We start from the raw sequence: 13899 nt of genomic DNA, 5'->3' as shown, positions 1-13899 counted from the left end.
TAACTTTCAAATATGCAATTTTTCCCAATAAAACTATACATGTTTGGAAAGGCCTATTTCAGAGCTTTTAAAAAGTATAACATTTATGTGGTTTCATAATTCATGGTTCAAGGCAGAACGGGAAACATTACCCCTACCCCTTATATTATAATTTTGTTTAAAGATATCACTTAAAATTGACACAAACTGAAAGGCATAAGCTTTGTAACTTTTAAATTTGCGACTTTTCCCAATAAAACTATACATGTTTGGCAAGGCCTTTTTCAGAGCTTTCAAACAGTATAACATCTTTATGGTTTCATAATTCATGGTTCGAGGCAGAAAGGGAAACATTACCCCTACCCCATATGTTGTAATTTCGTTCTTAAAAAGTCACTTAAAATCGACACAAACTGAAAGGTTTAAGCTTTGTAACTTTTACATATGCAATTTTTTCCCATAAATCTATATTTTAAAAAAGGTCTGATGCTGCACTTTCAAAAAATGTAACATTTTTATGGTTTCATCATTCATGATTCGAAACAGAAAGGGAAACATTACCCCTACCCCTTATGTTACACACGGATATATGGCATACCGCGTAATAAGAAAACAAGCTCATGCACCCACTAAATCTCAAGACACATACTTTTAATGTTGTTTTTCTTGTTTATTGCACTGAGTTCTTTCAAAAAATATATAAATACCTTATGAAAAATTGTTTGGAGGAACGGAAACTTAATTATTGGATGTGAAATTTAGCAAATTTTACGATTTAAGGTCAATGACCGATATAAAGTCTAATCGAGGTTTGAATATTAACTTATCCCTATTAAGTTATATATCAATGGAAAGGCCATGATCTTGGCTTTCTACAAATGTAATGTTTATAGTATTTTATTGTTTCTGTTTCCGTCGAGCGGTAAATACGTGACCCCTACCCCATTGTTGAAATCCAAGATGGCGGCCAAGATGGCGGCAAAGATGGCGCCAAATGAACCCCATGGGACACGATTTGATTTTGGGAACATCAAAATTCATTAAATATAGACCCTAAGGATTACAAAAAATGTAGGTTAAAAATACATCCATTGGGTGCATGGGAACCCTACCTTCCGACCCGACTAAATATTCTCGCGTAATCTCTCAAGTGTTTACTGAATGATCAAGAGGGACTTTAGCATCAAACCTTGAACGAAGTGAATTTACCTGGCGAAGAAATCGCCAAGATTTTACAACAGTTCCGCAAGTGTAAGTGTACATTTTATATCGCTTTAGATACTCGCATGTCTGACTGAAGGGCACGGCTGACGAACGCCATTCATTCGGAGATCATCTCGCCGCTTTGTGATTATATCTGAGATTTTTACAGTATTCATCGAAAGGCGGTCAACCTGAAAACGTACACCGTCCCCGCCACTGCCACGAGGAAGTACTAGATCGTTTTGATGCCACAAAAATATTACACGTCGTACTGGTGATGAAGTTGACACAAAAGCAGTTTCTTTAATGTTCAATTTCTTTATCGATCGTGAGTTGAAGCTTACAACGAACGACGCTGTCGTGATTTGCAGTCGTACTTAGAAGGGGCCTTGACTCACTGCAGGCTCTGCGCTGGCCACGGTGTTGAGCTCAGCAGTTGCGCAGAGGCCACGCGTCCTTGAACGTTCTGGTAAACAACACATCTACCTTTTTTTAACCTATAATAGCGATTTGTGGGCGTAATTTTGCCATTTGATTTCATCCATGTGAACGTCAAAGTGAAATGGTTCTAAAGTTTCAAAGATCACGGGAAATGTGCGACGTCGTCACATTTACTGGACAGAGAGGGAGGCTCAGAAAAAAAATGGAATTGCTCTTTATGGTTAGGTCGAACGAAAAAAAAAATTGTGCCGTTTCGATAACCCGACTTACCCTTTTTTACCTGTCGACCCAAAATTGTCATTTATGGGGAGCATCACCGTTTATGAAAAGGTTGCATAAGATTCAGAAACGTGCTATAAGAGTGATGTGTGATGCAAGGTATAATGCTTCGACCGAGCATTTATTTAAAACAATGCATATAATGCCATTACCAGATAGAATAGTTTATAAGAATGTTTGTATGGTTTTTAAATGTTTAAATAATCTTGCACCGCAATATATGACAAGTCTTTTTACCGAAATTGATCATAAAAGAGTTACAAGATCCAGGATGCAAAAATTGTTAATGGTTCCTGCAACAAATAAGGATTTTTATCGAAAAGGCTTTACTGTAAATAGTGCTAATCAGTGGAATAATGTCGATTTAAATATAAGATCTAGTAACTCATTAGACAGTTTTAAAACAGCTTACCTGAAAGCTTATTGGGTATAATTTTTTGTGTTTGTGAGTTTTAGTTTTCTTGTTAAATTTGTTTTTGTTATCTAGTGTGACTGTGCATTTTTTTCTCCTGTGTGCAGGTGGTGACTCCTGGCCACTTTTTTCTGTGCATTGTATTGTTCTAGCTTTGTTAGTCATGTTTCATGTTGTTCTGCTTTGTAGCAGTTTGTATGTTCATCTGAGGGCCCTGGGGAAGATAAGCATCTTTACTGAAGCTTACCAGGCTACCCTCGTTAAACAAGGTTTAATAAAATAAAATAAAATAAAATAAAATCTTTTAGAGCTACGTAAACACAGAAGTAAAAAAAGAAAGAAAACAATCACTCGTTCGTTACTTTGCATTTGGTTTTTGATTGAACGAAGATGTCTTTTATGTTTTTTTTCCCTTTTATATGTATGATACATTTCTGGAAATGTGGTGCCCAGTGTTTGATCGCCGTGAATCCCTGAAAAATGCATATTTAAAAATAAAAATATTTTTGAAAAAAGTTTCTGCCGACCTACCTACCCTGTTTTTGAAAACCATGTTGTCGGAACAGCACAATTTATTTATTTATTTATTTATTTACCTTTCGACCTTACTTTATACCTATAACTTACTTTACTCCTATAACTTCTCTACTCTAAGACGTTTTTTTTCTTGTTCTTAGCCCTCCAGAACGTCAAGTTTTCTCAAAAGGACGTTCAAAGATTTCAACGGTTGTTTGTGAACAAAATCCCACCGGTATCCCCCTGCATTCTGGCACCACTACGTCTAGTGGTAGATATGTTGTTATTAGTGTTCTGTGGGCCGAGCGTTTTTCAAACAAAACCGTGCATTTCACAGTGGCTCACCAAACGGATACTGAGTTTAAAGAACGTTCATGTTGGCAGACTGTTTATTGGAACAAGGACATCCTTTAATATATTTTGGCTTTCACATCTCTGTAGCACTTCCAATGAGCTCGAGCCAAAGTTGCGCGATGTGGTTCCGGTATTAACACGACATATTCTCTCCGATTTCACTTTACAGACGTGACGCTGTAACCTATTCCTTTCTTGGAAATGTAAGGATCTTGTTTCACCAAACTGCTCTACGTTTTAGTGGACACATTTCAGAATTGTTCACCTGCACTGTCTAGAAATAACTTCGAACAGGATCTGCCTGGTCGTTAATCAAACAACGCCCTCGTGACAGCAGGATTGGCAATATCACTCGACGCAACTGTCAGAAGAGTGCTGCTGCAAAGAATATCGCTTTGTATACTGGCTTCAAACTGATGCTAGTGGGGACACTATGGTGTCGCACACTTACCCTGCAATTTTTAACACCTCTGAGCCATCCGATCTCGATATGCCTCCGAGTCCCGAGAACTACAGTAATTTCACCGGCGCTGTCGGCGACAATTTTACCCTCGGAGTGAGACAAGTGATACCATTGGTCGCCTTGGCCTTGATCGGAATCGTCGGGAACGGTCTCGTGCTTGTGGTGTACGGCAAGAGGCGGCGGAAGACGTGCCCGCACTATTTCATCATGACTTTGGCTGCCAACGATTTGTTCATTTGCTCGGTGATTTTTCCGTATATCTTGTACAGCCACATGGTGGACAATTTCACGAACGCCGCCGCCTGTAAGACTTTCACGTACACATGGTTCGTCAGCATAGGGAATTCTCTTCTGATCACAGAGGTCATCGCCGTTGACCGCTACAACGCTATATGCCGACCGCTCTATTTCTCCTCCACGCTGAACATGCTGAAGAAAGCTAAAGTCGTAGTCGTTGCATGTTACGTGTTTTCCTTGATTTTTGCTTTACCCGTGTTCTTCATGCTTGGGATATTAAGTTATCGTGAGCGTCATCACGGAGCCTTTGTTTACATGTGCGGTTACGTCTGCGACCCTAAATTGGACCTGGTCTTTTACCGCGTGCTCTTCGCTCTCTACTGTGTTCTCGTTGTGAGTACACTGGTTTTGTACTCTAAAATAATCATGACTGTGCGAACACAGATCAGAATACGGAATCGTACCCTGGGACTGCAGAGGACCGATAAAAAATTGAGCGGGCTGTCTACCATGAATATGAGCGTGTTAAGCAACAGAAAAGATTTACCTCAAAGATTTGAGAGGCACACATTTGCAAGTTCATCGAGCAAGGTGAACAGCGTCCAAGGTCACGACTCAGGCAGCAGTGATAGCACAAGTATGAACCGAGCTGACGAATCTGAAGTATCGACACCTATAGGTAATCTGAATCGCATGAGCAGTGGAGGAAACATCGACGACCATGTCGCGCGAGAAACGAATTTCATTGCCAACAGTGACGGACAGAGGAGAAATCTGAAATTTGATTCTGCACAGGAAAAGGACGGAAACAACGAGCAAAGTAAAACTGTCGCCGGGAACGAGGGCGTACCATCGCTAGCGAGGAGGGGCTCTCTGACATCGACGTCGACAACCAGCGGCGGGTCGCGGCAAGGGAGACTGGGACCCACTATGAGAGCGCCTCGCCAACGAAAGACGCCGATGCTCTCCAAACGCACCGGAATCGATCGAACCGTGCTGATGCTTATGCTCGTCACCGTGGTATTTGTGTTTTCTTGGATGCCCCTCTTCGTGTTCAGTTTTATCCCCAAACTGAACTGGCGTCACTATGACACTTACCCGTCTCCGGTCAAATATCTAACTTTTCTCTACTTCGTCAATAATTTCCTGAACCCTTTCATTTATAGCTTTGTCAACAAGAAATTTCGTCGCGATGTGGTGGCCGTCTTGAAGTCTTTCAGATGCAACGACTGCCTGCGTAAACTGACGCCACCCCCTCAAATACAATAACTAACTCTATAAAGGTGACCGAAGGCACATTCCGGAATCTCTGTCACGAACTATGGTTTGTACAGTTCGATATTCGAACGACTAGGTGGGAGAGACGTTTTGTTGTAAACAGCACGCATTTATCAGGCCGAACGAAACCATGCTTCCACAGCCCCTTCGCATAAACGAAGCGAGGGGTGAAATCCAAAAGAAAATGTGTTACATCAATTTTGAAGACAGCATTTAGAATTGAAGCTACTTTCGATTAACGCATTGGAAACGCAATGATTCTAAATGGTGGCTGATTTTTTGAGATAATTTTAGTTGTTATTCTATCAGACATATTAAATACAAACAGAAGAGCATGCAAAAGATGAACAAGTGACAATGCCACAAAACGCCGCTTTATCGAAAGCGGATGTGTTACGTAGAGATTGAACGGGATAACAATTGTCGTGAAATTCCGGCAAAAAAAGCGTGTTTCCCGTGATAAAGCTTCTACGTAATAGGAAAGATTGGCGGGGGGAGTTTTATTGGCAAATCCCCCTCTACTTCGTAAAGTTTGGTTTGCATGCTGAAAAATAATGACGGCCTGAAAATTTGAACGAGGACATGGAAGGTCCACCGAAAACAGATATTTGATATGATATGATATACTTCAAATACCACTGTTTACTATCAGTATCTAATCTTTCCTGCGTATTTTTGCCAGCATAGTTAGATTTTCATTACGTGTGTAAGGCCACTTAAAGAAAATTATTTGTTTGCCGTCCTTGGATTTTTGAAAAACCTACCAGCCAGCCAGGGACCAAAAAAACAAACAAACAAACAAACAAACAAACCAAAAAAAACAAACAAAAAACAGGCAGTAGGCCTAAACACAAGTGTATGAACATAAGCTGTAACAGTGCTAACATTGTGTTTGTTTTCCTAATTTTCTCTTAAAACCTACCAGCACGAGGACGGCAAATAAAGAATTTTAGTTAAAGCGCCTAACCGTATGCACACGTGACATCCAGGAAAATGTGTTGCAATCTGTTTTCATTATTGTACAAAACGTTTCTGTAGGACGTCACCGGGTAGTACACCAGATCATATAGGATTTGTAATTGGCACTCCAAAATGTCTGAAGCTAATTTCGCACACTGGCTGTGGGGGCAATTCAAGTTCACGGAAGGGACTTTGAAAAATAACCGTGTGTTTGCGGACACTGAAACTCATTATTGATTCATGGAGGGTATAAATCATTTAGCCCAATCGTCCGAAGGTACTGTAGATACCATCCGGGGATTTTTAGACTTGCAAACATTTTACATGTCCGCGTGGGCAGAACTTGCAGGCAGCTACACCATAGTAAGTCACAACTGCTCTTGGAGTAAATCTGCCCTGCCGTTAAACTTTTGTGGTACAATTTGTAGAAGCCATTTCTTTATCAGCAAAATGTGAAACACAGCACCAGACGGTCAGTTTCGAAAGCACTTCATTTTAAAGACCATATATACTCATCCTAATGCCCGCCGCACATGAGAGAAATTAGCTGAGCAAAGTTTCATTCGAGGCTGTTTGCTCAGCTAGTTTACCCTCGTCTGCGGTCGATTTTTCGTGAGTTTTTGTCCTCGCGAGGCGTTGAGCAAAATATCCAACCTGTTTGATATTTTTTGCCTCGTGAGGCAAAATGCTCACCGTGTGTGTGCGCCGGACAAAGTCATTTTACTCACGCCTTTACACTAAAGCGCATGCGTATCCAGTTTCCGTGGCGGGGTTGACCTTTTGATGACCCGTATAGCAACGCACGCTACTGATAGCTGCGTTTCCACAGCTAATGTCGACAGTACCGTCGCAAGATTTTTTCTCTGAGCGGACCTTGGCTTGCTGTCCTCTGGAACTTTATTATCTGCTGTGCTTCATTTCGATGAGAACTTTATGTCTCTGTTTTTAAAGTCAACAGACCTTACATCATATAGCGCAGGATAATTGCACCAAAGTTCCACCAATTTGTACTATTAGACGACATCACTGGGGCGGCCGCGGCCGGCCGGCCGGCCATTTTTGTATCGTCATGTGATTTTAACGCATGCGCTTTAGTGTAAAGGCGTGAGTAAAATGACGTTGTCCGGCGCACACGGTGAGCATTTTGCCTCGCGAGGCAAAAAATATAAAACAGGTTGGATATTTTGCTCAACGCCTCGCGAGGACAAAAACTCACGAAAAATCGACCGCAGACGAGGGTAAACTAGCTGAGCAAACAGCCTCGAATGAAACTTTGCTCAGCTAATTTCTCTCGTGTGCGGCGGGCATAACGGTGCAACAGTTGCAATGTTAGCGTATATTCTACAGAAATATAGAATCAGTATTGACCGCATTCATGATACTATGAATAATGTCACTCTAAATGCTTTGAGCAAGCTGTGCTTTTCACAACTTTTATCGGTTCTACCGCCCTGATATTCTTATAATGTGAAGTGAATATTTTCATTTCTCTATTTTTGCATGACGTACAATGCCATATTTCTAGAAGAAAATATTCACCGACAGACTCTCACTTAATCATTTTATATTGATATGAAGCCACTACTGGAGGAGCTTGTCTCTTCAAATTACAAACCCATAAACACAACAACAACAACAACAACAACAACAACAACAACAACAACATCAACAACAACAATAACATCAACAACAACAATTATATAACCACCACCACCACCACCACCACCATCATCATCATCATCATCATCATCATCACCATCATCATCATCTTAAAAAAACCTCAAACTTTTCAATGCTAGTTATGAGTGTCTTTAAGTCTTTATTACCATATAAACTATTAATGTCTTCTTGCAAACTTCTTAAATATTTGTTGACAATTTTCAGGGTTAACTTGCAAAAAGCAAATCATAACTTTTCCAGTTAGCTCGACCACTGGTTTTGTATTTTTTTATTTTGGCATGTAGTTTCCCACGTTTGTCGGCATCTAAGTCATTCAACTCAACAACCACTTGGGGCAGTACGAATAACATTTTTGGAAACTCCGGATTCGACGACCTGAAAATTAAAATAACTTCCCTTAAGGTAGAATGCGCCGTAGGGACAGCCTCATATATTCGGACTCTCAAATTCATACAATACTTTGTTTTGTCTACAACATATATGAGTGTTCAGTTGAAGCTCGGTGGAGTAAATGAAGTTTCAACCGGCTATTTTTTTGTAAAAATCGAAAATACTGTATTTCCCACATGCATCATAGGGATAACACCGATGTCGGCCACCTTGAATATCAAATGCCGAGGAATACTGGGTAATTCTTTTTCTTAAGTACCAAATTTTCCACGATGATCCATAATTTTCATCCTTGATCTCGTCGTGGAATGGTTTAAAGTTTCCTTATAGAGAGTTTGCGCAAACTTTAGTAAATCTTTCAATTTTGAGACTCGTGCTACCTTAAATGTGTTGTCAAGCAATTCCGTGGCAATTGCCATTCTGTGAACATACTTGTTTCAGCCGCAGCGCGTATTCCGTTTGTTACTATGAAAATATTTTACATTCTGACAAAGTAAATACGTGTACGCCACAAAAGTGTCTGATTTCATGATAATTCTCTTTTGCTAACTAGCCATGTGAACGTCATCACCTCCATTGTCTGTTACAAAACTGGGCGGGCTCGAATTTTTTTAATTTCGAAATGGTCACTACATAATGTTATCAGCTAAGGGAAACGTCCGTCGCTTGCCAATAGTTTGTCAAGGCACCCTTATCTGCCTGCTGCAGTAATTAGCTCGTGGGCCGTGCGTCGGTGGTTTTTATCTGGCCTGCTGGATATGCCATTTGTGAATACCCACGCACGGCCCACAGGCTACGATTGTTGCAGCTAAATCAGACATGTATTCCAATACTGGCTCTAAGCACATCAAAACAAAGTGTTTTCGTCTCTTACTTTTTACATAATAGGTATAGAGGAACAGAATATGACAGCAGGTTTATCTGTTTACTGTTTTGACGAAGTTCTTCATGTCGTTTGGGAGATTACGCGAGCGAAGACGTGTGGCGACCCGGGGTTCACAGACAACAGTGCCGGCAGCCCAGAACGATTTAACCGTGATATATCGCGGTAAAATACCTTGTTATTTGTTTTTTAGCCATCTGAGCGCCGATTGGTTTAATCTACAGTTCCTCAACATACGCGATCGGTCCATTGAGATGTCAAATGATCGTGAACAGTGTCAACAAGCTTTGTGGGAATGGAAGTAGTTCTCATTAAAATGATCAGCATATTGTCTCATATGAAAGTCCGAGAGTAATGTAAATGTTATCAAACAAACACCCTGACCCCATTCCATATAGACTGTAAAGATTTCATTGTTCAACAAAGTGCCAAGGAGAAATAAAGATAACATGCAAAACATATACAAATATGTGTCTACCTCGCAAATATAAAGAACAATATTTTGATACATATCATCACACAAAATTCAAAACAAATCACAGGATTGCAGATTGAAATTCCGCTTTGCAGAAATAGCGGTTTTTTCATTTCAGGAGATTCGTTTATACATAATGCAATAGTACTGTGAACGTTCCTGCTGTCTATCCCATGTCTGAGCCGGTCCAGGGACCAGTTATCCAGAGTCGGAAGTGGCAACCCTTATCGTCGAAAGAGCCACTTGGGAAGATATGAAAGCGGTTCCCATCATAACACGGCGACTCGACTTCGCTTGGAATGTCAATAGATGATAACTAGTTAGCTTAATGTTCTAGTTTAATTTACTGATATGAAACTTCAGAATATAGGCCAATGTTCTTCAGCCATATCAGTAAAGTCGCTGACCTAATTTCGAAAGAGACACCTCGCAATAAACAAAAGGCTGTCAGTTTTAGTCGTTTGAGGTCGCTGTTGCAAATTCATACTCGAAGCGTAATCTGAGTCAGACGCTGCACAAATCCACTGCGCAAAGTTGTGCGCCTTCTTGGACAATGGTTCGTCGATTGTAATAGTAGGGGTGGTCAATCTGTACGAATTACCGTTGACAATCAAAATTAAGAGTCATCATATGGAATAAAATCACATTTTTTCCTCGATAAAAAGTATATGGTGCATTCAATGGTGGCTTAAAGATTTATTTAAGTCACTTTTGCTAAAATTTTTATCACTGTTTATCAAAAATTCGTACAGTTACTTTCGTCCCTCCGTTTCACACCCTTTAAGTTCTCTTCTTTACATGCCCTTAGTTTTTACGATTTCCTGATCCCAAATCAAATTTTCATATTACTTCTCCAGTTTGAAGAATATTACATGACTCAAAGCCCTTTTTATGCCCCCCCCCAAAAAAAAAACCAACAAAACTTCGAATGCCCCGGTATGTTTTCACTCATCTGAACTTCACAATAGCAGATCAGGCGATGAATTGGCGTAACCATTCTGCACGCAGCCAAAATTATGCGACGTGATTTTAATTTTCATTGACAATTTCACATAAAATATTAATTTTGAGACCTAACTCAAGTTTGTAAAACAGTATGCACGCCGTAATTATAAGTAAACCAACGGCATTTTGAGATACAACCCCGTTGATATGCGGGTTACTTCGTTACATTAGCAATGTCTGTCATTGAGAATAAACTTTACAGCACAGCTGGCTGGGTTACATTGAGTGACAGAAAATGCGGCAAACAATGAAATATTTCCAACCATTAAAGATTGTCTCTAAGTAAAAATGCTTGCTAATTATATTTTCCTGAAAATTTAATATCTACTTAATCTGTCATACATCTTTGAAAACAATTATTGCATTTGTTTTTGTGTGTAATAAAATGATTAATTTTTGCCTTTTAAAACATGCAACAATCTCTCTTATTTGTACTAGGGTACAGTGTACAAGGAAGTGATAAAGCAATCAAAATTAGCATAATTACTGACTTGCAATTTGGGAAAATTGCAGTCAAATACAACATGCAACCAGTATTGTGACTTATTTTTTTTATACATGACAAAACTAGTGCTCAATGGCTATTCTTGTTTTCATTAATTGAAAACTGAAGGTCAGTGTGCAAAATGTGAAAGAACTTTAGATTCTCTTCTTTTTTCCACTCTATAAAGTGTCAATTTATGAGAAATTAAGCTGTACTCTGGAATCAAATACTAACTAGTCATTTACTTTCTTCTCAAGTTGGTAAACATTTCTTGCACTTTCTTACGTCACAATGGCCAAGATATGCATCATGCATCAAACACAGAAATTAGCATGCTATTGCCTGAAAATATCAATGACGATATACCCTACGCTGCGCTCGCTCTCAGGTCAGACCTGTTACACATTAATTTTTCTGTAAAACTATCATGAAATCTAACTTTTTCGGAAATTTGAAAATGTTTTCCGTCGTGTTTCGAGCTCACTAAAGGATAGAAGACAATTCGCCCTTATCAGGTAGCGGCCATATTGGATTTAAAACGAGGTCCTTGACGCATAAGTAATAAACAAACAAACAAAAGAGCATGCTTTCTCCATGTACTCGGAGGCTCCCGGGCCGCTGCATGTTTTCAGGAAGACCAGTATGCGTTCCTCGTAAGAACAGACATTTGTTTCATCCCGCAAACGTGAACTTTGGCCTTAGTCACTGACCTACACGTATGTTTGTTATTGTTGTGGCGTACGGCGCGGTGTGTCAATAACCGCCGTCCTGAATACTACAAATTGGGTACATTGTGTTCAAACATAGGCGCACAGTGAAATTATTGCAATCTGAAAATGTGTTTATTATACGTAATCTATCAAAATTTATATTTTATGCCTCAAAGAAACGTTCTAGTGCAATTTCAAATGTAACAAGTTCTGTATACCTGAAATGAATTTTTGTAGAGCACAGTCTACATTTGTATTTGCAGCATCTTAAGAGATGTAACTATATTTTGTGATATGTATACTTACGGGCCGGTGGCCTATAGTATATGAAATATATATATATATATATATATATATATATATATATATATATATATATATATATAGTATATGAAATATAGTATATGATATATATATATATATATATATATATATATATATATATATATATATATATTATATATATATATATATATATCTTGTCGGAGATAGAACATTGGTTGCGGTCTGACTATAATTAAGGGTGAAATAATGTCTGCTGTCGTCATTCCATACAACTAAAGCTCGAAGTACCACTGTTTATTCCCCATTTATACAAAATTTACTAACAATTGTGTATTCAGTAGCATATAGAAGGTAAAGAGTTCCGGGTAGAATATTAATTTACTTCGATGTTCACTATATCTCGATTTAATACAATAGTATTGGTCCTAGTATCTTACAATCCTATGACAACACTTTGGATAATAGCATGTGAGCAGATATTTGTAGGAAAGGTAATTGAATGTTTTCCGGCTTAATGGCTCTGTGACAGTGAGACACGTTGATGCACAGCACGGTCACTCACTCCACTTCGTGTATAGCGTCATCTCTGGTGGACGAGCAAATCACTTTTGTTTTGATACGCCTGTAATTCTTATATCATAATATTGCCAAGACTTTTCAGCCGAACTACCAAGCCCTTTTATCTTCTGTCACAACACCTCCCTTTAACTAGCGGAACTAGCATAACAATACATTGGTGTCACAAGTCATGTATGCAAACTGAAAACTTATTTCAGTCAATACCTTTTCTTGTACATTGCTTATTGTATTGAGCATTTTAAGACATGACACAGAGATTTAACAAATCCCCATTGGCCAATTGTTCAAGCTCATCTAAGGATTTTTTTCCGCTGCATCTCTGTACACCTTTGATAATTCACACTACAGTCCAGGTTCCACTTGCATGGTATGGGAGCAACAAGTTTACTAAACTAAATACAAAAGCGCAGTGAAGGTCGAGAGATATCACCCGCGTTTCAATCACCGAGTACCATGTGGTTACAAAAATGGCCACATTTCGCAATACGCGTATCCTTCTAAAGTAAACAACATTTAGTAAAATACCTAAAATTCCTCTTTCTTCGAAAACAGAAAACCTCACATATATTGATTACTTAGGATGCTTAACCAACACAGTCGCACGGATAAACTTGCAGACGTATGTTAGAAACTAGAGTTTCGATATCATTGTTGACGTGCAGACTACTGTATACACTGCAAGATCCGAGGTGCAAACTTTTTATAGTCTACCCCCTCGCTACGTATCGAAGTGTTGCGAGTGTAGCGAAGGCTGGGAAAAGAAGTGTAATTACAACGAAATATATCAATGCGCAGCGTGTTTAAGTCGGGACTATTTCTATGTGTAGCGTCTTTTACGATCGTATGCAACCACGTGATTTTTCCATCGATTGATGTATCGTAAACAATAAGGGAAAGAAAGTCGAAGAGAAGTAAAAGGGAGAGGGTCGCTGGAATTTTGTTTAAAGGTTGCCAGGGACCCCTACTGGCGATGTAAACGCTATATCCAGGGTAAGTTAGGGAGCGTTCAGTTATTATGGCCGGGGGTGGGCCGGCAAATTCCAGGGGGGGGGACACCTCAAATTTGAAAACTGCAAGGGGGGGGGGTCATGTATTTTTCATACAGCTCAGAGGGGGGTCACTTAATTTTCAGAAGTATCCGTCCGTCAAAAAGCAATTTCAGTGTTCAGAAATATTTGGGAGATAAAAATGATTCTTTGTATGATTTCATTCTCTGAAGTCATTCAACTGTAAATCTGAACAAAAGTATAATTATCTGTCACATGAACATCTTGACTTGACAACTC

General features: G+C 39.3%; 1 protein-coding gene across 3 annotated transcripts in view; it reads left to right on the top strand.

Moving 5' to 3' along the window:
• Positions 1-13899, top strand: part of LOC139142336 (D(2) dopamine receptor-like) — a 79819-nt gene that overhangs the window by 47876 nt on the left and 18044 nt on the right. The window contains exons 1-2 of one of the 3 annotated variants that reach the window (XM_070712248.1): positions 1106-1230; positions 3354-7029. The exons of 1 other annotated variant lie outside the window; for it this stretch is intronic. In XM_070712248.1, the coding sequence (XP_070568349.1) occupies positions 3618-5153 (1536 nt within the window). In that variant the 5' untranslated portion in view covers positions 1106-1230; positions 3354-3617 and the 3' untranslated portion in view covers positions 5154-7029. Of the gene's footprint in view, positions 1-1105; positions 1231-3353; positions 7030-13899 lie in introns of those variants that run through there. One more of the 3 variants, XM_070712249.1, reaches the window with a different exon arrangement.

This window comes from Ptychodera flava, chromosome 10 (genome assembly GCF_041260155.1).
Source record: "Ptychodera flava strain L36383 chromosome 10, AS_Pfla_20210202, whole genome shotgun sequence".
Classification (NCBI taxonomy): Eukaryota; Metazoa; Hemichordata; class Enteropneusta; family Ptychoderidae; genus Ptychodera; species Ptychodera flava.
Note: the sequence above shows the minus strand (reverse complement) of the source record. Positions and strands in the feature narration are given on the sequence as shown.